The sequence below is a fragment of the Anomalospiza imberbis genome, chromosome 8 (assembly GCF_031753505.1).
Source record: "Anomalospiza imberbis isolate Cuckoo-Finch-1a 21T00152 chromosome 8, ASM3175350v1, whole genome shotgun sequence".
NCBI lineage: Eukaryota > Metazoa > Chordata > Aves > Passeriformes > Viduidae > Anomalospiza > Anomalospiza imberbis.
This window is the reverse complement of record NC_089688.1, coordinates 22,667,717-22,690,953: the sequence shown is the minus strand read 5'-3', so window position 1 is coordinate 22,690,953 and position 23,237 is coordinate 22,667,717. Positions and strand designations below refer to the sequence as shown.

The following is a 23,237-nucleotide window of genomic DNA, read 5'->3' as shown; positions in this document are numbered from 1 at the left end:
ATCTCCTTTCCATCGTTAAAAGCTCTGTTTTTGTAAAGGTGTGTGTAATACACTGAAATCCCAGTCCTGAGTCGAGTCACAGGGCCTGTCTCTGATTACAGCTATTAGCAGATGCTTCCAAAAGGAAATTGGGGCAGGAATGCAGTGAGGCACATCCTGCTGTGGTCTGGCACCATGTGGCTTTGAGACTTCTTGAATCCAGGGCTTTATTCACATATGTTTAAGGGCTCTCAACAACTCCTCCCCCTTTGAATGTGTCAAATTTCATGCCACGATTAGGCTAACCTCTCATGTTTGTAAAAGTATGCAGTAGTAAATAATGCCATGATAAGTCTCAGAAATATTTGCCTTTGTGACAAAGGCTGGCCTTGGTAAAATAGGGGGATAATTTCTACTGATACTCAAAGTTCAGAGCTCTTTGTTCCAGCCTTGGCTTGTAAGGTTTCTCTTGTAATGTGATCAGACCACCTGTGTGAGTCCTGTCTTGGAACATAAAGCTATCTCTCTTGGAAAATCTTAGCTTTCCAGTAATGTAGAGTATTGTTTGCATAAAATTTAAATTATACATTATGCCTAGTATTGATTGCAGTTTAAAACTCTGTAATGACCAATTTATAAAGACTATTAATTGCTCCCAACAATGTGCAAAAAAAGCTGTGTGTAGTGTGTGTGATATTTCATGTTCTAGAGCAAAGAGTGACTCATGTAACACATGGCTACAGAATCTGCTTAGCAATTAATGAAAGTTGCTAACAAAGTGGCTCTTTCAGTGTTGTTTTTTTGGAGATGTGTGGAGTTGATTCACATATGGGAAACTGGCAAGTGTTTCAGAATAAAATTCCAGGGACTTTTTCCAGCACATTGTGGTGCTCCCAAGCTAAGCACTTGCCTACTCTACTCATTTCTTCTGACACTGGATTTCTGACTTGTATCCTAATTTGTTTTTCCTCTTTAGGGAAAACTGCATGACTTCTGGGAGCCAGATTCATGAAATCTTTCCTAGTTAAGGGAAAATAGAAGAAACTGAAATCAAGAAGGATGTAGAATGAATGGAGCTTCACCTTGTTTGGAACAGAAGAAAACAGTCACCTGAGTTAGAACTTGAGCTTGGTTTGGACAAGCTCTAGACACATAAGAATCTGATTTGACTAACGTTTTTTACTACAAGTGCTCTACTTCTGAAAAATTGAAGTGGATCAACTGAAAGAAACCCAGCTGTTCCTATATCTCTATCAGAACTGGCTAGAAATATTTTACTGTATTGAAAGCTGAGGGAATTTTTCTTGTTTCCCTTGTTAATCACAAGACAAAATTGAAAACATTAAGTATTTATTTTCTTGCCAGCACATACCTGCAAGCATTGCTTTAGGTTGGCTGGGAAAGAACTACCCTGTGACATGCAATGTGAGTTCAGGAGGAGTGTTAGACCTCCCCTGTTGTGAGCAGGTGAGTAAGTGGTTCAGATGTGGGCTGAATCATGGTAATCTGCAAAGCAGAATTGGTATGAACATCCTGCGTCTCTTAAAAATACAAAATACAGCAGTTGCACCTTTTTAAAATGGAGAATAAATATCATCTCAGTGGAGATTAGAGAACAGCATTTGGCTCACCTTTGTAAAGACTGAAAGCCACATGATGACTGAATTCCTTGGTGTGAAGTCCTGCTGCACAGACAATATGTGCTCAACGCTCCAGGAGCTGTCTATGAAATAATCAGAGGAAGGTGTGATCTCCTTTTGTGCTCTCTGTATAAATGCTATCACTTAAATCTTACACTGTGGTTTGTCTGTAGGATGTGTGTAATAGGAAGGAAAAAATTCAGTTATTGGGTAGAAGCACCAATGGGGATTCCCATAATAAGAGAGATTTTTTAATAACGTCAACGTGTGTGTTTTATAATACTGTTTTGTTTTAATTCTTGGAGATTACCCTGTCTTGTATGAAATTCTCTATGATAAGAATGTAAAATAAGGCTTAAAAAACCTGCCAACTACAAAACCTTCAAATTGAATTATGTGTATTACATTTAAAAGAACTGCTATAGAATGGTCACATCTTAGAGGAAATCTATTAGATTTGCAAATTCATACTAAATGTTTTTTCTTTCAAGTGTTACGTTGTTATGTCAATGTCATCTTTTTCTCTTTGATAGCTCCTCTGCCTTCCCACTCGTAACAGTTGCTTACTCTTCTTGAATATATTGTATGTAATTTTATTAATGTTTTTATTTTTTTCACTAATATTGTATAAAGGTTAAAAAATGTGGAATGTTTACTGTATTTAATGTGTATATATTTTCTTACTGTGTAAAATTGACATTGCTGGCCTGTATATTTTGAAGAAGAAGAGGGGAGGAGTTTAGATGAACAGCTTTTGTACTGCAGTTCAAAGCATGTTGGAACTGCTGAAGGTTTTTCCATATAAAATAGCCACTTTGATATTTACTTTCATTTAACAGAACAATGAAAAAATAAAACCAGACACTCTTTTCTAGTTAAATACTCCCAGACAAAATGGGCTCTATTTCACAAAAAACAAATTGCCACAGGTCCTATTTTATTCTTATGGCACATGTTAAAATTCTTGTGTTCACAGCTGATTAGCTCACTATAGATGGGAGACAGTCTTGAAATCATTCTCAGCTCAGCCAGTCCTGTGTTTACTTGCTTAATGCCTGTTCCAGCACTTTCCCTCTTCCCCCACTCCTGCTTGGTCTGAACTTCTCTTCCATCTGTTTTGTAGCTGAGAAGTAATTCCTCAAGTGCTGAAGTCTAGGTGTGGGTTAAATTGGTGCTCATCAGAACCCTTACAGAGATGATTCCCAAGCATCACTACAGGGTCTTTACAAGAGGATCCTGGCAGTGAAATAGCAAACCTGCTGCCCTTGTGTTTCGCCAACTCATTTGCTGTCCCTCAGCCAGGACTTGCATACGCTGGAAAAGGTGGTTTCCTTTTCCTGCAAAAGGTTGTTGCACACTAAAGGTCTTAACTGCTTTGGATGTCTTCAGAGAAGCATTTTGCACTTGAGGTCTATCTTTTGATAATATGTTGGCTATATTAAGAGCCCAGTTATCACATTTCATGTGGAAGTAGGTGCACTTTATTGCAGTAATAACAAAACAAATAAAGTCTGGTTATAAAATATATGTTTGTAGCTCCTTGCCTTTTTTTTTTAATTTTCTGGTAAGCTTCTCTATGGCTTAAAATAACCTAAACACTTCTGGTTTTAAAGTTGAAGAAACCTGGCAGTGAAACTATTTGTGCATCTCATATTCTCACTGTTCCCGTTGTGGAACTTGGTAATGGATGGGGATTTCAGAAGTGATTAATGATGTGCAGGTAGGTCTGGCTGAAGGTCAGTAGGACATTTCATTGATGCAGCAGCTGCAGGAACTCTCTGAAGTCCCCAAGGTAATGATTTAGTTGAGAATGTCTTTGGGAAAAGCAGGTGACTGGTATACCTGAAGTGTGTTGTTGTTATTGGTGGAGGATCTGGTTAGATTGCTGCAAAAGCATTTTAGAGGTAGGATTTCGGTGTGGAAAAAGACTTAATACTGAGGGTTGACTCCCATATGGGAAACTGGCAAATGTTTCAGAATAAAATTGCTGTGCTGGTTTTCTGTGCGCAGAAAGCCAGGTCTGCTTCCATTAGAGGTGTCTGTGCTCAGCACTGTCCAGCACCAGTCCTGGGGCCCTGGGGGCCAACATTTGGGCACAGGGGCTGCAACACTGTGCTGCTCTGGAGATTGAGGCAAGTGCTTCCAGGTAGCTGGGTTCCTCTGCTCATCCTGTCACTAGCAGGAGTACTGGAGCTACAACAGTAATGCTGGTCTTCTCTTTGTTTTCTTTCCCAGGAGAACTGGATGTACAGCACAGTATCCCTGGCCTGGGGTCTGTGTTTTGGTTTTTTGTTGGTTTGTCTTCTGCTGGTTTGTGGTGGTTGTGTGACTTTTTGTTTTATTGAGAAGGGCAAATCAGAAATGTTTCTGCTGGAGATGACCCTCCTTATTTTTCTGGGGTCCTATTCCTTGGGTTTGTGAGCTTTTGGAAAACTACTCCTTGCCCAAAGTTCCCCAGTGGGAAACACCGCCCCTGCCGGAGGGGCAGCTGGCATATTAGTGCTTTTTTTTGCATCCAGAAAGAGAGAAAAGGCTCTTGGCACCGGCTGACTTAGAGCAGTGAAGAGGTTTGATGAGCTTGTAGGAGCCTGAGGAGCTGCGGAGGAGCCGCCCAGAGAGGTCAGACAATCATTAGTGGATTTAGGTTATTCCTTGTGGTTTAACTTATCAGAATTCCTTTAATTGCCGTTTTCCCCATATTCCCCCCAGGCTGTGAAATACCTTCATGTTTTGCCTTGTGGATATTTTGCCAGCTTTACTGGCAGGGCCCCTTCTTATCACGTGTTGAAAAGGGCTTTCAGTGCTGGGGAATGGCGTGGGCTGCTGGTGGGAAGGATCCTAGGAAAAGTAAATTCCTCGAAGGGCTTCTCTTTGCGGAGAGGCTTTTAGTTTTGCCTGACTGATGCTTTTTTCAGCCAGCGCTTCCTTGCCTTTGCAGGCAGGAATTTGAAAGGGAGTATTTTATCTGGTATCAAAAGCAAGGCTGGGTGGTGAGAGAAGAAAAACATTTGCATCTTCCATCTTGATATTTTGGTCCGTTTGGAGAATGCCAGTCCTATACTTTGCTGCTTTTGAGTGGCATTTGGGTATGTTGTACTTTTTTGAATGCCTCCCTTGTCTCTGCGTGGTGAGATGCTGCTAATGTTTCACCTCCAGCTTTCCTGCCACCTCCCATTTCCCTGTAGGGAGGTCACAGGGGAGGGGATGGAAACCCCACTGGAATTGTTCCCTTCATTGTCATCAAAGCGCCTTTGCCATCAGCCTGAGGGGAAACCTAAAGCTTTTCAAGGCAGGTTTGGCCCGCATGGTGTGTAGGGCTGGAAAAAGGGGCCATTTTCACACACCCTTGTCCCAGTGCTTCCCTTTGGGTTTGCATTTGCGGCTGAAGCTGCCTGAAGCCGGGCGAGCGATGCTCCTTCCCTCTCGCAGAGAGAAGCAGAAAGGGTAAAAGTATTTGTGCTGCTTTTGTGTTACAGGGCGAGTCCTTCACCCGAGCAGTGAGTGCTGTGAGCTGGGGCTCGGCAGGCAGGCTCCGGGGCTTTGTCTCTGGGTTCCAGGCTCTCTTCTCCCGAGGCTTGGTGAAACTCCTGCCTCTCGGAGCAGATGCAGGAGCAGAGGGCCCCCTTCCTCTGCGGGCTGACCACCGGGCTGCAGCTGAAATAAAAACAATAGCTTCGAGCTGCCGGGGGCAGTGGTGGGGAGAGGGGGGCAAGTCATTCAGTTTCATGCTTTATTCACACTGCAGGCTTTTATAAAGGCAGCGTAAGTCATGCAGAGCAGCCATGGGCTCTGCAGACAGCATCGCTCAGACGCATTGATCTGCATGCTGGAAACCGAGCGGGTCCCCTTTGCCCTGACCGGGCTGTGGGGAGAGGCCTGCCAGGTGAGGATGCTGGGCTGCTGCGCTGCATATCAGCTCTCCTTCACCTTTGTGAAGCACTGCCTGCCTCCCCTGTGTACTAACCCATTCCCCCCCCAGTATTTTTCTGCTCCAGCATTGTTATGGTAAGGTTTGCACAACGCAACGTGTTTTTCCCTCCAGTTGATTTTCTCTGATTAGCCCATTTTTCCTCTTGCCCTCATTCTGTTTTTTCCCGCAGTATGCGAATGCCGTTTGCTGAGAAACTGTGTCAGCCTTCCTCTAATTAAGAGTCTGGCAGGAGCCAGCGCAACAGTAATTTTGGAGATGACGCTTCCAGTTTGGAGCTGACAGTAAGCTGAGGTGCTGCGGCAGGGGCTCGTGCTGGGGATGCGGGAATGTTCTCCGGCTGAGCAGGACAGGGGGACCCACAAGGAGCCTGGTGCAGGAGCAGTGAGTACCCTGGGTGCCTGGGTGTTTAAACTATGTCCTCTTGAAAAGCAGCTGCAGGAATGGTAAAATCCGTGGTTATGTCACAGGTTTAGCCCTTTGTGAAGGAGTGTCTGTGTGTGTGTGCGTAAAGGACAGGAATAAATTGCAGTGGCCCTAAGTCGGCTGCCTCTCTCTGAAATAGTTGTAATGTTGGAAAGTAAGATGGAGAGCTCAAGAATCAAATGGCCTGAAAAAGGGCAAATAAGGAGAACCCATTCAGTGGCGCTCTGTGATACGGCTTCAGACTCCATAGTTCTTTTATTAGCAGGAAAGCTCAAAGCAAACAAAAGGAGACAGGAGCTGGGGATCTGCTTGCCTCAGGATGTTGTGGATGCTAAAAGCTTGGAGGTTCAAAGAGTGTTTTATGGCAGAAAAATGCAGCAGGGGTCTGTGAAGTGAAAGTGGTTCTCCCTGGCTGAGAAAGCTTCAGGCTGCTGAACCCTGGAGGGTGGAGCATGTGCTGGGGAGATATCCCAGATGTCTGTCCTGCTCCTTCACCCCCTGCAAGGTGCTAGGATTTGGTCCCGTGTGGTGCCTGTATGCTTTACATGAACAGCTGAGGGATTTCATGTCATCTCTCAGTTTCCAGTCTATCGTGTCCACCATTGTGTCTCTCCATCCACTCCTGAGACAGAAGCTGCTGTTGAAGGTGGTGCCAGCCCTTGCTCTGAAGGAGCCTAGTGAGGTGTATGGGATCAAATGTTTCATTTGGCTGAAGAAAACTCAGTGACATTTTTTGATCTTTCTAATGACCCTGTGAGTGAGACTAGGAAAACGAGTTGTGTGGCTCAGGAACTCCAGCAGAACACAGCCAACCACATGCCAGAGTTAACCTCCTTCCTCTCCCCTCCTACCCCATCCATAGATGTTTGCAGCTAGGGAGAAATATAAATAAGAGCACATGAGGAGATTTAAAAAAAAAAAAAATCCTTCCTATGTCGTACCTCTAGAGCACAATTCAGCATTTTCCCTCTCTACTTGCTGTGTCAGATTTGCCTCTTGGGGGCAACCTCACCCCACTCCGGCTGAGACCAAAGGGAGTTCAAGTGCTTGGGGGGCAATGACTCACTGTGCCTCCCTCTGCCTTTGCATTATCTGATCATTTTTAGTAATCGAGGTCATCATTTGCTGAAAGGATTTTAGAATTTAAGCCGTCGAGGCTGACTGTTGGTGACTTTTCAGAAACTATGTGAATGGCTCTTGAAGGTCCCTTTCCAGGCTTGGAGTCCTTCAAAGTTTTTTCCTGCCTTGGTCCTTCAGAGAGAGGAGGGTAGTATGGAAGGACATGTGTTTTGTGGCTCTGGTTTAATGGGCAGAGCATAAATATCTGCAAGGAAGATTTACAGTGTTCTCCTGGCGCTGTTGCCTGGGTTGGCTTGGACTGTCACTAAGCCTATCAGATAGTGCTGCGGACACTCTGACTTGTCAGGGGAGAGATCAAAATTACTGCTCCAGCTCCATTTCAGCCCTGAGTCCCTGAGCAGGCGTCTCATACAAACCTCGTCCACAAAAAACCATTTGCATTTATTTAAAGGGCGTTGAGGTATATGATGGAATAAAGGAAGTATTATTCATGCTTCGTGCTGTGGTTCCTAATGGTACTTTACACGCTGATATGACCTACAAAGCTTGTTGTTTTGTGCCTGCAGTGCTCTGATGTTCTTCCTACCCTGAGGGTCAGAAATGACAAGAATAAATGATTGTGATGACTGTCTTGCAAATCCCTGCTCCCTCTCCTTGGAAGTGTCCTTGCCAGGGCACAGCTCAGTGACCTTGCTGGCACAGGCAGCGGGGGGCAGCATCCTTGTCCGGCCCATGGGACTGAACAGTGTGCTGCTCCTGTGAGATGTGAGGGCAAATCCTTTTATCCATATTCGTGTTTCACCTTCTCCCCAAAACACAGGGATGCAGCTTAGGCTGGGCAGAGGGCTTGGCCCAAGCTGAACACATGCAGGGCCCCTCCTCTGGAAAATACCAGAGAGGAGGCTGGAGTAAGTGAGGTTAACCATGGACCCCAAAGCATAGGGACTACTCCAAAAGGGGGTGCAGGGCCCTGCAGCCTGTGGCTGCCCAGTGAAGGACTGAGTCAGCCTTGCTGGGGCAGCAGCTCCTGGCTCCAGCCAGCCTGGGCACTTGGACAGCAGCAACCACACAGCTCATTAACCCAGCCGTCCGGCACCTGCTCTGCTGGCCTTGACACTGTCCTTCTTAATAGCTCCTCTTTTTTTTTTTTTTTTTTTTTTTTAATAAAGGTAAATTAGCTATATGGATATGCAGGAACATGAATCAAAGGAATTCAGCTGACTCTTGAATGAACCGTTCGTACAGAGATGTGCTAAAGCACCAGGATGTGATGGATGCAGCCCGCTCAGAAAACACCTAAGGACAAAAGCTGCTCGTAAGGCATCTCACTGCAGCCTCCAAAAATCTGATTATGTAGGGGGAGGAAAAAAAAAATCAGGTTTTGGAATACATTAACTCAGTTGAACAGCACAGAGAGAAGGTACCAGCAAGAAGTAAATCAATTCCTGAAGGCTGCCAGGAAATTTCACTGTATTGAAGCTTCAGAGTAAGGCTGGCTGCACTTAGAAGAGTTATGTTTCACCTGAAATATTTAACACTGGGCACTTGAAATGCTCTGTGTGTCTAAAGAGCCCACCAAAAGTATGCTTACGAGGAGATTTTAGAGGAATCCTGGGCTCATGCCATGATGCCATGCTGTTGATGGGTGAACCCAGATACACGTGTTGATGGGTTGGGTGTTTTTTTTTGTTTTTTTGTTTTTTTTTTTTAAGCATGGGAAGGGTAAGTCCCTGGCCTCCATCACAGAGAAGCAAAAAAATTACCATGTAATGAATGCTGGTCTGATTTTGGGACATGTGCTGACAGATCTGTTGGTAGGAGGAAGATGTTTCCATAGCAAAACCATCATCATAAATAGCACTGTAATGCAGCAAAGATGCTGTGGTGGCCCCGGGGACAATCTTCCTGGACCATTCTGAGCATCTTTCCAGGGAATATGAGAGACTGATGGCAGGGGGGGATCACAGCAGCTCATGGTGATGCTCCCCACAGCACTGCCACCGCACCAGGGCTCTGCTGGCAAGGCTGTCAGCTCAGCATTTTTTCAGTCCTTTCTGACTTCAACAGAAAACTACAACAAAAGGCAAGCTTGAAATAGCTCATTTTATCTCCGCAGACAAACAACTTGCTTTGAGCATCGTTGTCACTCAGGCTAAATTACTTTTAGATGTTTTTAATGACTGGGTAACATTTTTCAGCTGTTCATTCTGCAGCACCCTGCTGAGGGACAGTCCATCTGTAAAGACCAAGGACTCCAATATTGTGGTTGCTCTTCCTGACATTCATTTGGCTTTATTATTTGATACGTGATTCCCTGTGGCAGAGATGTTTTCAGCTAAATTTACAGCTACAAGCTCTTTTCTTTGCATAAAGGGGATCTGTTTCCAAAAGGGCTGGAAGGCTGGCTATGCAAGTACCAGTGGAAGGTCAGGGATGTAGAGGAGAAACTCTGGGAGATTGAAGGTGACAGTCCAAATCCTGTCTGCACTGAGGGTGACATTTCCGCTTGGGCTGGAGGGATTTTAACCATAATTTGTTACCTCTACCTTTCACTTTACTTTTAATGCGCAGCACGGAGAGCTGTGACTTACAAAATGATCCCACCAGGGACATGGTTTGTGACATCAGCCATGCAGGTCTCTCAAGTCCCTCTTTCCAAGGCAGGCACAGCTTTTGCATTAGTTTCTAAAGGCAACTTCTAAGCCACTCGCCTTCACCATCTCTGGGTTTCACAGTGCTTCTAGGAGACTGTATTTTTAAATCCTAGCTCATAAATTTTGGAAGCTACTTTCCTTCCCCACCCCCTCGCCCCTATCAAAGTGTCAGAGCTGAAGAAAAACTGCGAGAGTGATGGATGTGCCTGGCTCTGCCTACCAGTGCTCTGCTGTGTGGGGAGGTTATTTACTGCACTGCTGGGCTTGTTTCTTCTTTGGTGACAGAGACAGCAGTGTAGGGGTTTGGTGCCTGGGAAGTAGGGGTAGGATGCCCACGGGTCGTCCAAGCATTTGGCTGAAGGAGGCAGGGCTGGGAGAGAGGTTGCTTGTGCACAGTGATGCAGAGAGCAAAAAGGTGAAACCATGGGGACATGGATCCTGTCTGGTGGCTTGGCATAGAGGGTGGATGCTGGGGGCCATAAGACCTTCCTGGCTTCAGCTCTGGGGGGTGCAGGCTGGCTCACCCAAAAGAGCAGCTTTTAATAGCCACAAGTCTTGTCCCAGCCCTAAAGCAACCCCAGGTATTAGTGTAACTGCTCTAGGTAGTGTGTGGCAGGGACCTGGCCTGTCATGCAGGGGAAAACATAGGGGTCTCTGCCCCCCTGCAGAAACAGAGAGAGACACCCCAGTGCTCCCTGGCCAGCAGCCTGCCAGCTTTTACTGGAAGCAGCTGGGATGATGGGCAGAGGGGTTGTCAACATCCAGCCCGGCAAGTCACTTCTCCTGGAGCTATGCCTCTGTCTCTTCCCTGCCTGCAGCCACCTTTGTGCTGCTCCTGCCCCAGAGCTGGGACAAGACCCCACAGTTTTCAAAAACTCCATTTTCTAATGGAACTCCCAGTGCCTGCTGGTGTTTCCCCCCCGTGCTGCAGGAGCATCCCTAAGCAGCTCTGCCTGGTTGAAAGGCAGGTCAGGACCCTGCCCTCCCGCAGTCTCACCAGCCCTTCCCTGAGGGCACGCTGCTGACAGATCCGGAGCCAGGGAGATGCTTTCCGCTGGCTTAGAGAGGTTTGCAGACAAGCAAACCAAACCTGCCAGCTCGCTGTGTGAGTGCCTGTCCTCTGTGAACTCCCGTGCGTCTCTTGCAGCCGGGCTTGTGGGAACGGATCGGAGGCTGCTGTGACTCAGCTGCTTCTCCCTTGAGAAAATCTGCCCTGGCACGGTGCTTGGCTCTGCGGCTGGGGCTGCCGGTACCTGGCAGCCTTCATCAACAAATGGCCTTGGGCAGAACATCCCAATTTCCACTGCCAAGCATTTATGGGAGGAGAAATGCAGCATGTGATCTTGCAGGAAGTGGAGGCAGCAACTCAGTGCTATACTGAGCTGGGGGGAAAAGTCCCATCCCTCCCTGAAGCTGAGCCTTGGGCTGGAGGGGCTGCAGCACAGGCTGGCTCTTCTGGTCTGCCCCTGCCTTTTTCCATCTCCTTATAACTTTCTCAGACAAATTCTTCTGCAATTGTAATTTTCCCTGCTGGCTCTCAGCCTGAAGAAACAGTGGTTTGGAAAGTTTGCTCAATGACTTAAAGGGAAGAGGCTCCTAAGCTTTTCATGCTCTGTGCCCACTGGAATATTTTTTTTCCCGGGGCTAATCTGTGGAGCATCACTCTTGGCTTGATGAGTCCATGACGCTCTCAAGAAACAAAGCCAAGCCGGGTGAGTGTGTACTCAGCTGCTGGGAAGCCCCAAGTGCTGCTGTCGGAGTCCAGGCAACACCGTGTGGTCTTTTCTGTTCCTCTGCTTCACACAGCTCTCCCAGCCTGGAATCTGGGCAGGCTGCTCCTGTGGGGGGCAAAGGAGACTGATGAGGTGGTGGGTGCTGGAGCAGTGAGACTCCCCAGTGGCGTGGGGCTGGTGTGCTCCCCATTGGGCTTTTTTTCCATGGAGGCAGGTAAAGCAGCAGTGCAGGTCTCACAGCGTACCTGAGGGATGGAGGGGCCTGGAGAAAGGCTGTTTTGCTTGTTACTTTCTCATGTCAAAAGGGGAAAGTACCCGTTTTTCCGCTGGTGGTTTTGACTTTATAACAAGCCTCTCGCTGCGGTGTGGGCTGGCATGGCCTTAGACTTGAGTTTCACAACTCCTTTGTGGGTTTCATAAAGCCCCAGTGGCTGGAGCACCGTGATTTTGTAACTCCCATCTGGCTTTTAAACCAGTCTGGAGAGGAGCTTGAAATGGTTGGATGCCTGCTGCCTCTTGGACTACAGAGGCTGGCAAGCCAAATCCCAGATCTGGAGTTTTATCTCCGTTTTCTTACCCGGGGCAAGGGAAAGACAGACTGCAGGTACTGCTGAGCAGAAGCCAGGCCTGCCTTAGGAAGCAGTTTCCTGCCAAAGGCTGGGGATCCTGGTCAACACCATGGGTTTGATAAGCACTAATGCCCTGTTAGTGCTGCAATCCAAAATGGAACCCTTTGTGACATGCTGCTCCCATGGTGTGCACCCTAATTTAATCCTGGCTGCCATTTGATCCTGCTAAGTTGTTTGTATTTACACCTCTATGATCCATAATGAAATCCTCTGTCTGACCAAACCTGGTTTCCAGTAGTGGGAGAGGGGACACAGAGCAGTGGGGAGTTTGGGGGTCTTCTGACAGTCACCCTGGACACCCCTGTGCGTGGGACATCCACTAAGGTCTTGGCTGTGCAGGATAAGCCTGAGAGGGGGCAAAAGGGCTGGGGGCTGGCCTGTTTTGGGACTGCAAGCAGGGTGAGGGTCCCTTGGGACCCAGCGTGACTATTGGTGCGAGCTACAACCAAGCCAGACAATGGTTCATCCCCAGCAGACCTTGAGGCACTTGAGGCAGAGCAGTGTCATGCATTAAGCACCCTAAATCATGTCATTGTGTGCTCTGAGGGGGTCTGCATGTCCCTCCAGGAAGGCTGAAGGCTGGCGGTGGCTGGGGAAGTGTCTCTGGCCGGGAGCACCACTCCAGGTGCTGAGCTGCAACCTGAGTGCGTGCAGGTTGCCGTCTCCCAGGCTCGGGGCAAGCGCAGCATGTGTGCTGAGAGAGCTGATCCGTGCTAATCCCATCAATATTTCACGGTGTCGTGGCCCTGTTATAGTTCCTCGCATCATTTGGGATGCCGGCTGGGATGGGGGTGTGATGCCAAGTGAAACATGAGAGCTGCCATGGCTTTGCCCTGGCTCCCTGGGCATCTGAGGGGTGAAAGGGGCTGACTGTGAGCTTTTCTACTGGCTGCCATGGGTAGAGTAGTGTGGCAGAAACAGGTGAACTCAAAAATGCTGGCTGTTGGCGTCTGCCTGGCTTTGCCATGTGCTGGAGTGGTGGGGTTGTGCTGTGCCGGGCAGCTGGCCCATGTACAGGTGGGGCTGTGACATGGCAGAGCCTGCTCTACTCAGTCCTCTCTCTGTGGGACACAGTGTTTAAGTGACAACAAGAAGAAATTAAACAGTAACCAGTCTCTGGGCTGGTGATGAGGGCACTAAAGCATTTCCGTTTCCTAAAGGCTATTTCGAGTAACAGGGAGAGAGCACTACAGATAAAATCTGGCATGGTTTTGGGGAGGGGGTTTTCCCAAGGCACCATGTCATCACTCAAAGAGTCTCCTGCTTTGGGCTGGCCCCTAGGCTGGGATAGAAGTTGTAGGGCTGTAAATCCAGTGAGGAGCAGATAATGGAGCTGGGGTTGTTTAACCTGGAGAAAAGGATGTTCTGGAGAGACTGTGACACTCTCTATAATTGTCTGAAAGGAGTTTGTAGCAAGGTGAGGGTCAGTATCTTCTCCCAGGTAACAAGTGATAGGACAAGAGGAAATGGCCTCAAGCAGCACCAGCAGAGGTTCAAGTTGGACATCATGAAGAATTTATTCTCTCTAAGTGTTGTTAAGAATTGGAATGCACTGCACAGGGAAGTGGTGGGGTCACCATCCCTGAAGATGTTCAAGAATCTACTGGACATGGCACTTAGTTCTGTGGTTTTGTTGACCAGGTGTTTTTTGGGCAAAGGTTGGACTCAATGATCTTGGAGATCACTTCCAACCATAATGATTCTACCATTCTAGAGCTGCCCCAATAGGAAATTCCCCTTCCAGCACCTTCCTGGCTCTGAGCTAGGGTTGAAGCAGGAGCCAAGCCTCCCTGCTTGGCAGAACGAATCCATGGATATGAGGGATACAAGTACAGGAGAGGGTTGGATCTGTTTGGGCTCCTGCTGCCTGGAACCCACTCTGACTCTTGGGAAAGCCATGCAAGGAAGAGGAAGGCCCTGGCCTTCAACCTCTTGAAACCCTAAATTCTTTCAGTTAATCTCACGGGGGCAGCAGAGCAGACAAAGCTCTGAAAATAGATCTGTTTCCAGCTGCCAATGACTCGTGTTAATTAATTAAAGCCTCGCAAGCTCGGGCCTGTAAAAGCCCAGCGCTGGTCACGCCAGGCTCGGCTTGCTCTGCACTCACGCACTAATTATCCTACTGCAAGGCCAGCAGCTAACGAAGCTCCAATTTGTGCTGGGTTCGGCTTCCAGCCACGTGGGAGGCAGGGAGTGCTGTTGCAGGGTGGGACGGGCATAGTGCCCTGGATAAGGGGGAGCTTTGGGCAGTGCTGTCCCAGCCCTGGCACCCCCTTCCCCAGCGCCCATGGACCAGTTCTCCCCATAACTAGCCCCACAGCCTCCAGCTGTGCCTCTGCTAAGGTAGGGAATGGGATTTGGAGAGGATGTGGAGGAGCAGCTGCCTTGCAGCACCTAAACACCCCATACCTAGGTAAGACAGGCTGGCCTAGAACATCCCTGCCTGGCTCCCAGTACATGGGCCTCCCACTTCCGCAGGGTGGGCAGAGGGGTGAGGCAAAGTGAGGCGTGGAGGAGACGCTGGGGTTTTGCCCAAGGACAGGAGGAAATTCCTTGGAGGAAATGGTAATTAGCCTCTGGAGCACAGAGGAGGCGAGGGCGGGAAGGCAGGGAGTGCTCAAGGAGGTGGGTAGCGTCTGCTCTGAGAGTGGGGACAAGGAATGGGTCTTGGGATATGCTGGGAGAGGGGGTGGTGGCTGCTTGGGGAGTGTGTGCAAGGGTGACAGAACCACCTGTCATCAAGAGCACTTGGATGAGTCCCTCCTCAGCTGAGACCCATTGGTAGGTGAGGGCTGGGGGGATTCAAACCTCTGTTACCCTCCTACCACCTATAGCGCTTGTAGGAGGTAGGATCCTGGCAGTCAGAGGCCCTGAGAATGGCAAGTTAGTCAGGCTCCCCACAGGAACACCCTGGCCCTGCTATCTTTACTGACCTTTAAGGTACAGAAGGTGGTGGAATTTCAAATAGGGCTGACCCTCATCCCCAGACTATGCTCAGCAACTGTAGCACAGTCTGCTCAGCCTTATGCCCTGCTGTGGGTCTGGCTCCAGGTCTTCAGGCTGTAAGGCTGGGGTGGCCTTTGTCCTCTACCTGGAGACCTCACCCCTGGGATGGGCTGGTGTGGAGTGGAGGGGATGAACTGGCATCCAGAGGTGATGGTGCTGAGACTGGGCACCACATGGCTTTGTAACCACAGGCTGGCATCACCCGGCCACCCTGCCAGCTCTGAGAGAGCTGTAATTCAGCCTACACAGGTACAGCATTTCCCCACCTCCTGCCTCAGCTGATTTCCAACTGCCCTAGATCCAACCTGCTGATTACACACAATGTTGGCTCAGAGTTTTGCTTTCAGGAGGCCTGCTGCTGCTGTGAGGATTGAGGAGGGAGGGTTGGCCAGGTGCTGGAAGCTTACGAAAGGAAAGCAAACACAGGCCTGGACCTGGCAGCTCCTCCACATGGGGAGGAGCTGCAGAAACCACCCAGGATAAAAAGGCTCCACACAGGGCCCCAGAGAAACCATTACCTGCCTGTGTTTCCAAACAACCTTCCGCCATGCGTGAATGGCGAGATGTGCTGGGAGCAGAGAGAAGATGGGGCATGGTGCCTGACTCAGGCGTGCAGTGCAGAATGCTGGGGTGACTTTGAGGAGCAAGGCACCTTAGTGAGCACCATGGCATGGCAGGGGGCTGTGCTGTGCTGACACTGACTGGGGGCATTGGCGTGATGGTACAGGTAGCATGTACTTGCCGTGCTGGCAGAGTAGGATGACACTTACCCGTGTTCAGTCACGCTCTTTCATAATCCTAAGTCCACAATACCAGTCCTTTGTCTCTCTGTCTTTGCAAAGGGAATTCACACGGGCTTTTGGGGGCTGCATCACCCAAACCACCTCTGCTGAGTGAGCCCCCGGCCCACCCTACGTGTTGGGGGCCCACCGGGGGCTGCACGGTAGCATCCCGTCCCTGCCTGCCGCGACTCTGCCGAGGGACATGCTGCCACCTGCTTCCACGCAACGCAGGCAGGGGCGGCCGTGCTCCGCTCCCCGCCACCTCCTCCTCCTCCTCCTCCTCCTCCTCCTCGCGGCCCCACGCCGGCGGCCGCTGGCTGCGGGCCGGCGGCCCCGCGCACGGCGCTGCCGGCAGGGGGCGGTGCGGGGCGCGGCTCGGTCCGGCACGGCGGGGCCGCGCGCAGCCGGGCAGCGCTGCCGAGCCGAGCCCTGCGGAGCCGAGCCCTGCGGAGCCGAGCCCTGCGGAGCCGAGCCCTGCGGTGCCGAGCCCTGCGGTGCCGAGCCCTGCCCTGCCCTTGCCTGCCGTGCCGCCCGCGCTGCCCGCACCTGCTGCGCCACCGCACCAGGCAAGTACCGAGGGGACGCGGGCAGCGCCGGCCGGGGCGGGTGCGGGTCCGCAGGCCAGGGGGGTGCTGGGTTTGGGCGCCGCGTCCGCAGGCAGGATCCGGGAAGCTGGGCGTGCGGCTGGGTGCGGGTACTGCGTGCACACGGCTGGGGCTGGGTGCTCAGCCCACGGGCAGGATCTGGAGTGCTGGGTGCGGGTGTTGAATCGCTTGGTGGGTCCTGGGGTGATGGCTCAGGGTCGGGTCCGGGTCTGCAGGTAGGGTTTGAGGTGCTGGATCCCAGCTGCTGAGTCCGCAGGCAGGATTAGGGGTGCTGAGTCCGGGTGCTGAATCCACAGGCAGGGTAGGGTTTTTGGAGTGCCGGGTCTTGGTTCGGGTACACAAGTGGGGCTTGAAATGCTGGTTCGGTCTGCTCGGGTGCTGGATCTGGGTGCTGAGTCCACAGGCGGGATCTGGGGTGCTGGGTGTGGGTGCTGCTCACAGGAAGAGTCCAGAGAAAGAGGAGCAGGGCTCTGACCTGCTGTGCTTGAAATCCGGGGGATAATGTGTTTGGGGAAACAAGAGGGCAGAACCTTAGAAGCAGCAGGGAAAGGTGATCAGGGTAGGTCTGATGCAGGTGAGGATTTGGGGATGATGAGCAAAAGGGGAGGTGGGATATACAGTGGCAGTACAGGAACTTTCTTTGGGGACAGGTTTGGGGTGTGGGGTGAGGTGGGTCTGGGGGACCTGGGTAGGAGTGACGGGGGAACATGCTGGGGGGGTGAGGGAACACGATGCTAGGAGCTGCGGACAGACAGGGCACCAGCTCTGGCCAGGGAGGGCTGGATGCTGCTCTTTCCTTCCCCAGCAGGCTGGGGGCATCAGGGGTGGGTAGGGATGAGAACTGCTGGGGGTGTTTGGGAAGGCTGAGCATTACCTGGGGTCACCTGGTGTTTCAGATGGCTGGGAGGTATTAAACCGATGGAGGTGATGCAGTGCAATCCCTGCCCCCCTCTCCTTCCCTTTGGAAACCAGGAGGTGGTCATGGAATGTGGCTTGTCTGAGCCTTGGCTCGTCGAGATTCATCTCCTTGGGATGCATTGCTGTGGGGGCTGCAGATGGCCCCCAGGCAAAGCAGACCAGCCTGCGCTGAGGGCTTGTCTGCATCTTCGTGCCAATCCAAAGGTAGAAATTACCTGCAGCACTGGAATTTGGGGCTCTCTTTGCTCTCTCCGTTAGTGCCCGGGTGGGCCAGTGACTTGTGCCTGGCCTTTAAACCAAGAGTGTGAAGTGGGAGGGGGAACCATGAAAAGGTTCTTCGGGTGCCAAAAAAAAACCAGTCTCCTAAGACAAAGAGGCTTCCCAAAATGGATGAGGAGTGCAGTTCTGCTCAGATGCAGGGAAATTATTAATAACAACAGCGGCATTTTTGGTGCTAGTTGGCCTCCAGTGCGGGCTCCGGCTGCTTTGCTTCCCTTTGCGGCTGGCGCTGGTTGGGGCCCTCCCACCTGAACCCCGAACCTGGGCAGGGTGACCATGGCAGCCGCAGATGCTGCGTGTGTGCCCTGCAGGACAGGTCTGTGCTTCATCTCGGTTTGGCCAGGCTTGCTCTGCCCAGAGGGATGAGGGGCAGGGAGCTGCCCCCAAGGAGGAGAGATCCCTATCAGGACTTTGTTTTTGTGTTGCAACCTGAGGGGAAAAAAAAAAACCAAACCAAATCCGAACCACCCTTTCAGCTCCTGCAGATGAGGCTTTGTTCTCCCCCCACTGCCTTTTCCAACATCTATTTGAACATTTCACCACTTTACCCACCAGGAATGCAGCGGGTTTGCTGAAGCTGGGAGGTTTATTCAGCAAATCTGGCAGGTCATGTGCCTGGAAAAGCATCCAGGTGTGCTTAGCAAGACTGGTGAGGGGGCCTCTGCCGGCCCCCCGTGCAGGAGGGCAGCGGTGCCAGCCTCTCGCCTGGCCGGGTATGGGGAATTTCCCTGCACTTGCCTGCCGGCTCTGCTTGGCATCTTGATGAGACTTGTTGGGAAGCAGCTCATGTGATGGGTGGTTTTGTGAGAGGGGGCCTGTCCTGGGGACCTGCTGCCTCTCAGAGGGGAGAGGTGATATCCCCAGACATTTTTATGTACCCCCCGCCCGGGACTGTGGTGCTGGGTGGATGCCTTTTCCTGTTCAAAGGTGAGAGCTCCCTGCCTGGCTGGTGCTTCAGGAAGAAACGCTGCCATCTCCATTCCTCCCTGGCAGGCTGTGCCACGAGCTCCTCGTGATTTACAAGCATGAGGGCTCTGCCATAGCAAGGTCATCACCAAAACCACCCCCTCCTTCCTCCTGGGGCCTGAGCTCTGCTTTTCAGAGACAGAGTCCCAGGGTTTCAGGCACCAGGTAACCGACCGGTGTGGGGGCCGGGATGCAGCTTTGTGATTCAGGGTGTGCTCTGGGTTCTGCTTTTCTTGTTGCTTAAAAGATCCCTCCAGGTACAATCCCACCTCTGTTACCTGATGGAGGGCAACCGTTTGCCTGTTGCAAAGCCCAGCCCATGTAAATAATGCGGGGATCTGATTTTGGGGCAACAAAGCTGTGGTATGCAAACAACTGTGGGAAAGGCCAGATGTTACTGCTTTGTGCTGTGCAGTTTTGAATGCAAAGTGGAATATCAAAATTGGGTTTGACCCCGAATTGAAGCTTTGTTGGAGGGAAAGCAAAGGAAACAAGAAGATGTTGTTGAAACTGGGAGCCCTAAAACTACTCCCGTCATCTGGTTTTGCTGGACTTTGGAAAAGAAAACAGTTTATCTTTGGAATAAATAAAAGGGAGAAGAACAGGCTTGCAGCAGAAAGCCCCATGATCACTGCAGACAAGTTGGGTTGTGCTACACCTCTTGCCCCTGCCAAGAGGACCCCAGGTTGTGTGTGATTTCTGAGCCTCTGTTTCCCCTTGGGAAAGCCCCGCAGCATCCCGACGGCGGGACCCCCAGGCATTGCCAAGAAACATCTTTGAAACTCGAACCTGGCTTTGGAAAATAACTGGAAGACAAACCGGCTCTAAACAAACACCCAAGTTAATTCCGTGTCTTGCATTGTATGAGCCCAGTGAAATGAAACACAGTGCAGCCACAGGGACGGGCAAATGGATTCAGATGCTTTAAAAAGCCCTGAAATCTGCTGGCTTTGAGATGTCCTTTTACATTTAGGGTTGGGATTTTTTTCTTGTTTTCTTTCTAATTGTTCCTGGGAATTTAATTCTACAATTATTTTGCTGCTTTTGCTGAGGAGACAATGTGCTTCAGCCACAAAGCTTTTGAAGGCTGAATTGCAGATCTCATCCAGTGCTGAGCCACTTGGATGCAGACGCCCCCTTGCTGGGAGAATTTGCTGTGATGTGGAGGGCTGTCTGTCTGTTCGTTTGTCCAGGCTGCCGAGGGGCTGCCGGCCAGCGGTGAAACTTGTCATGCTGCAAATGAAAAAAGGATGGAGCATGTTGGGGTTTGGAGGTGATGTTGCTAGCACCAAGCTTGCCTCTTCCTAAGGATGGAGGAGGTGGGAGCCCCAGGGATCTGCATCCCATATCTCAGGGCTCCATGGCTGCACTCTGCCTCCCCCATGTCCTGGACTGTAGGCGTGAGAGTGAAGTCAGAGCGAGGCCACGAAGTCTCGGCACCATCCGGTTTCACTTCCCGGTTGTTGCACGACTCCCTGCTGTACTCTCAGGTGCTCCCAGGCTGTGGGGTCAACCCAGGGCTCCTGCTGTGATGTTTCCAAAGGGGGGACGTGCTGTCTGAGAGGGAAGAGCCATAGGGACTGTGTCCTCTCTGCTGTCCTGCAAGAGCTAGTGGTCTCCAGCATGTGAGGAATTGTTCCTTTGAGGGGAGTTTTGCTGCTCTTTTGTCCAGGGGCTCTGGGTCTGGGCTGGCTGTAGCATCCCTTGGTGCTCTTGGTCCAACCACTGAGATGCAAAGGCTTGCCCTTCAGCCTCCCCTTCTTGCACCTTTCCAGGCCATGTCCTGGCAAGGCCTCTGGATCCAGACAAGGAACTGTTTCAACTAACAGACAGTGTTGATGGCTTTTCCATTAGGGTGGGCAGTGGAGGAGTGATCTGTTCTGCTCTCGTGGGCACTGTGCTCTTGCTGTCTGCTTGTGTCGTGTCATGAGCAGCTGGACCAGAGCTGTCCCTGTGCCTGGCAGCCATGACACAGGGCAGAGCAGCTTTCCTTATTTTCTCAGTGGGACTTTTTTGGGTGGGTTTGGATGGGAATGGCTGGAGAGCTCTCATGTGGAGTTGGCACTGAGCTATGTTGCTGCCTGGCAGCCCCTTTGAATCTCCTGCTGCACATCAGACCCGACCTGATGGAGGAGAGGAACTAGTTCTTGTGAGATTAGTGAAAACAGGGAGCTTGGGAGAAGCTAACACACCCTGATCCCCGCAGCCCTGCAGGGAGGACACCATGTATCCCTGCCCCCTGTGGGGTGGGCAACATTCCCCACAGGAATGCAGCCGGGGGATGGTGATAAAGGCGTGGTGCTGGGTGGGGGTAAATCTGTGGGAAACTGGGTTGTTGTTAGTTTTATTGCTGACTGCTCAGCTTGTCTTTCCAGGGACGTTTGGCTCCCTCCAGCACTGGAGCCCCTTAAACTGGCCCACATCCCCGACTGTCCCTACTCTCTCTCCCATCCATCACTTTGCTACTTCACATGTGTCTTCCCTGCCGTGACATTTCTGGGATCAGAGCTGGGTGCTCTCTGCTGGTGGCTGGTGGGGACTGTGCTATGGGAATTCAGAGCCTGTTCCCATGGCCTGCAGGAGCCTCCCACCCGCCTCTCTGGCTCCATGATGGCTGTGCTCTGCGTGGGGGCTTTGCGTCGGGAGCAGGGCAGGATACTCTGTGAGAGGAGCTGATGTTGCAGCTCTTCCTCCCCTTCTCTGTGCCCAAATCCCAAATTTGGGTAAAGGAGAAGTACATCTGCTTCCTGAATGGCGGAAGCTCTAGTGTGTGTCTGCTGAAGCACCTCAGGGTCAAGCATGGTTTTGTTTAAAGAAAGCAACTAAAATAAACCCAGGGAGGGGCTCCCAGGAGGTCACTGTGCTCCTTCTCTCCCTGACCCAGCACGGGTCCCCTCTTCCTCGAGGGCATTTGGCAAGTTAGCATTTTTTTTCTTGTGCTGTTGACAAAAATCCCATCTGGTTGAGAAATATCTGTGCAGCAGCGCCAGCTCAGTCCCACGGGTCAAATCCTGCCCCTGCAAATCTGTGCCGGGAACAGCGGCTTGTTTTGGGCTGGCCTTTGGGGGTACTGCCACGGGGAACCCATGTCCTTGCAGGGCAATCTGGGCATGAGGCCAGGAGCAAACTCCTCGAACAAATGGATGGACAGATGGACACTATGGGCTTGGGGTGGATCTGATGTTTTATCATTTGCTGGTTGGGCTCTGCAGCAGAAGCAAAGTGCTGGAAGTTCGTCAAGGGCTGAATTAAAGTTGCCTGGCAACCTCCATCCCGGCTCCTCTTCCCACATCTCGCAGGATTTCCCACCCAAGGTCTGCCGCCTCCAGGGAAGGGGGGCCCAAAATGCATTGCGCTCACATCCAGGCTGGGGCTAGGCTTGTCTCCCTTCCCATAACTTACTGGCTGTTCCCACGCCTGGCAGCCGGGAGCTCTCCCCACCTCAGCTCATCCCCTGGGGCAGGTGCCTTTTTCAGGAACGGGTCGGGCTGTTTCAGCTGAACCTGAGAGCAGCTTGAGTGGGTCTCCTGGAGGGTAGAACAGTTCAGTGACAGTGGGAATGTGAGTGGCTGCAGGGGGATGAGCCAGGCTTGGCCCCAGTGGGTAGAGTGGAATTGGCTGCATGGGGTTTGGAGTGCTCAGGCTAGGCTGCCATAAAAAAAGCAAAGTGCAATTGGTGTCTTCTGGTGCAGTCCCTGATGGGGATTTTGTTAAGGCTTTTTTGCAGCTCCATAACCTAGAGAAGACCCACTGGAAATCCCTGTCTCCCACTGGGAAACCGGCAGTGCTTGCTTCTAGTAGTCTGTGATGCCAAGGGGAACAGCCCATGAGAGAGAAGGATTGTCCAGCAGCCACTCTGGGAGCCTGCTTGGGCTTTTCTAGATCTTGGTGGAACAACTACAAGTTGTCTAAGGAGGGGTGGGATGGAGAAATGTCTTATCCCACTCTGCAAATCTGTCCTGCTATCCAGAGTGGATGCTGTGGGTGAGCTGGAGAAGTGCTGCTCCCATGCTCCACTTCCATTCTTTCTCCTGAGTTCCTTTGAAATTAAAAAGCTGGCATAATTTTATCTGTGCTCATGAGGAAACATCTATGGGGGGCCTGTAAGACTCTGTCTGTGGTCTCCATGTTTGGCAGCCCCACAGACAGCACAGTTTCCTTGCACTGCAGCTTGCAAACACCTTGTGCTCCCAGGTTTTGCTTCCTTGTGACTTTGAGGACTATGGGGCAGTGGGAAGGGGCTCCTATGCCCACAGAATGTCCTGCTGCAGTGGCTGTTGAGGTGTGTGGCAGCTTTGGCTTGTTTCTTTGGCCAGATCCAGGTTGGTGAGAATGTGAAATTCACTCATCAAAAGCTTTTTGCTTCTCCAGAGACGCTGGTCATGGGGGTTTTAAGGAGGTGCCGACTGGGCCAGCCCATTTGCGTGTGCTGTGCCGCCTGGCTGCCGGTGGGAGGCTGAGGCCGGCACAGTCATGCTCACACAGCTTCCATCGTGACCCAGTAAACCCAGTCAGACCTGACCGGGGCTCGCTCGCTCACGCCTGCACGCCTCTGCCGCCCCACTGCTTTCCTGCATTCCCCAGGGACCAGCAAACGCATCCCACTGGTGAC

The 23,237-nt window shown here is 51.2% G+C and overlaps 2 protein-coding genes across 5 annotated transcripts in view; both read left to right on the top strand.

The window, feature by feature from the left end:
- Positions 1-2,279, top strand: part of SLF2 (SMC5-SMC6 complex localization factor 2) — a 62,447-nt gene extending 60,168 nt beyond the window's left edge. For both annotated transcript variants that reach the window (XM_068197920.1, XM_068197919.1), the window contains exon 20: positions 956-2,279. In XM_068197920.1, coding sequence (XP_068054021.1) covers positions 956-991 — 36 coding nt within the window. In that variant the 3' untranslated portion in view covers positions 992-2,279. The remainder of the gene's footprint in view (positions 1-955) is intronic.
- Positions 2,280-5,402: 3,123 nt separating this feature from the next.
- The window catches only part of SEMA4G (semaphorin 4G), a 29,703-nt gene continuing 11,868 nt past the window's right edge, over positions 5,403-23,237 (top strand). The window contains exons 1-2 of one of the 3 annotated variants that reach the window (XM_068197916.1): positions 5,403-5,502; positions 5,720-5,931. The gene's annotated coding sequence lies outside the window, so the exon portion shown is untranslated. The remainder of the gene's footprint in view (positions 5,503-5,719; positions 5,932-23,237) is intronic. The other 2 variants (XM_068197915.1, XM_068197914.1) reach the window with 2 other exon arrangements.